The 2,500-nt window shown below is 37.7% G+C and overlaps 1 protein-coding gene across 1 annotated transcript in view; it reads left to right on the top strand.

The window, feature by feature from the left end:
• The window catches only part of LOC137981670 (uncharacterized), a 483-nt gene extending 1 nt beyond the window's left edge, over positions 1-482 (top strand). The window contains exon 1 of the mRNA XM_068828743.1: positions 1-482. This exon is cut by the window's left edge and continues 1 nt beyond it. Within this exon, the coding sequence (XP_068684844.1) occupies positions 1-482 (482 nt within the window).
• Positions 483-2,500: the final 2,018 nt, after the last annotated feature.

Below are 2,500 nucleotides of genomic sequence, written 5' to 3'. Positions count from 1 at the left end.
TGCCTGAAAGTTTCAAATATGACCACCCATACACAAGAATCATTCTTGACTGCACAGAAATCTTTATTGAGAAGCCGTCTTGCTTCAGAGTCCAGGTAGAGACTTATTCTACTTACAAGTCACATAACACTGCCAAAGGTCTCGTTGGAATTGCTCCAAATGGAGCAGTGACTTTTATTTCAGATTTGTATGGGGGGCATGTGAGTGACCGCAAAATTGTCCTTGCCTCTGGTATTTTGGTTATGTTGGAGCCACACGATTCAGTGATGGCTGACAGGGGATTCGAAATTCAGGATTTGCTTGTACCAAAGAAGGTGTCCCTCAATATTCCTCCCTTCATGCGATGCAAGGATCAACTTGAGAGGATTAAAAATTACAATATTTTGGAGCAAATTATCCCTAACAGCATGGCTGAAGACCTAAACAAAATCTGGAAAGTTTGCTCATATTTAACAAATTTAAAGGGGCCATTGGTTGTCTAGCAGTATATTTACAAAATAATACAAAAAAAAATTACAAAGCTGTTTGTAAGCAACTACCAACAATTTGACCGAAAGAAAAAAACTGGATTGTTGACAGCCTTTGTTGCTTTGGAGGGGTAGTTGCTTGTAAGAGAAGACAAGTTAATAGATGGACGGTGGTCACATAATTACAGTTCTGCAGCATTTCTTTATTTACAACAGTAAACAAAATTATACACCTCATGTGAAGTTATTCAAAACCATTATAGCACAAATATCAGTTAACAAGTCTGACTGAAATGAATCATACTAATTAGACTTATTAAAAACAATGTCATTGATATTGCACCTCTAGCATTTTGATTGGTTAATCACAGCAGGTTCAATCAGCTCATAATTTGAACCTTGCTGCAAATTTGAATTGTGGAAGTGAAAAACTATTTTCTTGCTCAATAACTGCCACCATTCATCTTGAAAGCAATATTTGTGGTAGAGTTTTTAGTGAAACAAGTATTCTTGGGCTTGCTGGATATCAAAATAATTATAAAAAATATTGATTATGTAGAAATCAACTTGGTTGGAATGGTACATTCAGTTGTGTCTTTAGTGGCATGCCCTTTTAGCAGAAGGGAGCTGGGATCCACCTTGTTTCGATTAACCATAATGTTTTTCATAATTATGTCAGTTGCATTTTCATTGTGCTAACAAGCCCTGATTTACATGTAAAAGCACACTGGTTTTTGTTTTCAAAACGAGATCACCCCAGCCTCACTTCCCTTTAACTCCAGGTCCTGTAGGACACAACTGTAAAGTGGTACATAAGATGACATAATTTGATGAGCTTTAGCTTGGCAGACAGAAATATGTGTAACACTGCATAGTAGGAATACTCATTGACATTTATAACATTTTACGAAAAGATGGGTCAATTTATGTGCTTTGTTTAGAACTCTGTTTTTCACTTTTCCACCTGGAAGTTTGGGGAAGAAAAATCCTACTTAAAGGAAAACAATCTTGGATACAGGTGTTTCCATTCTTAATTTTATCTGTTAATATTTCTGGTACAATGGCAAATAAGCAGAAATCCAAAAGTTTTTGTTTCAAAGCATTCCAATAAATTGGATCAAAGTATATTCTCTCAACATGCAAGTCTTCAATGTTACCACAGTAGGTGTAGACAGCCAAGTCACACCATTGCCTCCCTTGTATTTGTGCATAATAGTGATGTCGAGTCCTCAGCTTCAATCCAGTGTTGGTAATTTCAAGGCAGGAATTCTTTTTGTTCTCAGCAATAATATGTAGCAAATCTTTTCTGCCATCAGGCTGTGGAATTTTACTGGGGAATTGGATGTATTTCATTTCCAAATTTCCAATGGCACTATGTCTTGCAGTGGGATCACTGACTTCCCCATCAAAACTTGCGACAAGGAGTTCTGTGCATGTGGTGTCAGGTGGGATTTGATTTAACTCACTTTCTACAAAATCTAGAATCGTAAACAGTAGAGCACCTACATGCTTACATCTTCCAGTAGCCCCAGCTTTGCAATTACAGTATCCACTTCTCACCCCAGCAGTTTCTTTTCGTAGAGAGACTCGCGTTCGGTAGAGCTTGTTCTTAGTCATCGAAGCCTTAACCTTGCTTTCGAAAAAGCAAACATGTTGATGTGATGTTCGTTGAACTTTACTTTTTGCACGTGGCCGGCCTTGAACAATGCGTAACCTTCCCGCTTACTTTTGAAAGCCCCTCGTCTGAATTTGGTGGAATCTTTTGTAATTTCTCCGGCTAAATGGGCAAATATATAGCAATGTTGGAATTCTGGCATTTGCTCCAACGATAAAGTCCAGCCATCTGTTGTCCACTCGATTCTTTTCGCTCGTCTGGTTGTGTTCGCATTTCACGTTCGAGACGTATTCTCCGAAGATGAATTCCTCCATCAGGATCTACGATTTTGTCAAATCCAGAGCTCTGATAACTCTTTACTCTGGTTGTAAAAAAAAAAAAAATTAAAACAAAACAAAACAAAAAGACAATATTTAGG

The sequence above is a fragment of the Montipora foliosa genome, chromosome 13 (assembly GCF_036669935.1).
Source record: "Montipora foliosa isolate CH-2021 chromosome 13, ASM3666993v2, whole genome shotgun sequence".
NCBI lineage: Eukaryota > Metazoa > Cnidaria > Anthozoa > Scleractinia > Acroporidae > Montipora > Montipora foliosa.
The sequence above is the reverse complement of the archived record's forward strand: the minus strand, read 5'-3'. Positions and strand labels throughout refer to the sequence as shown.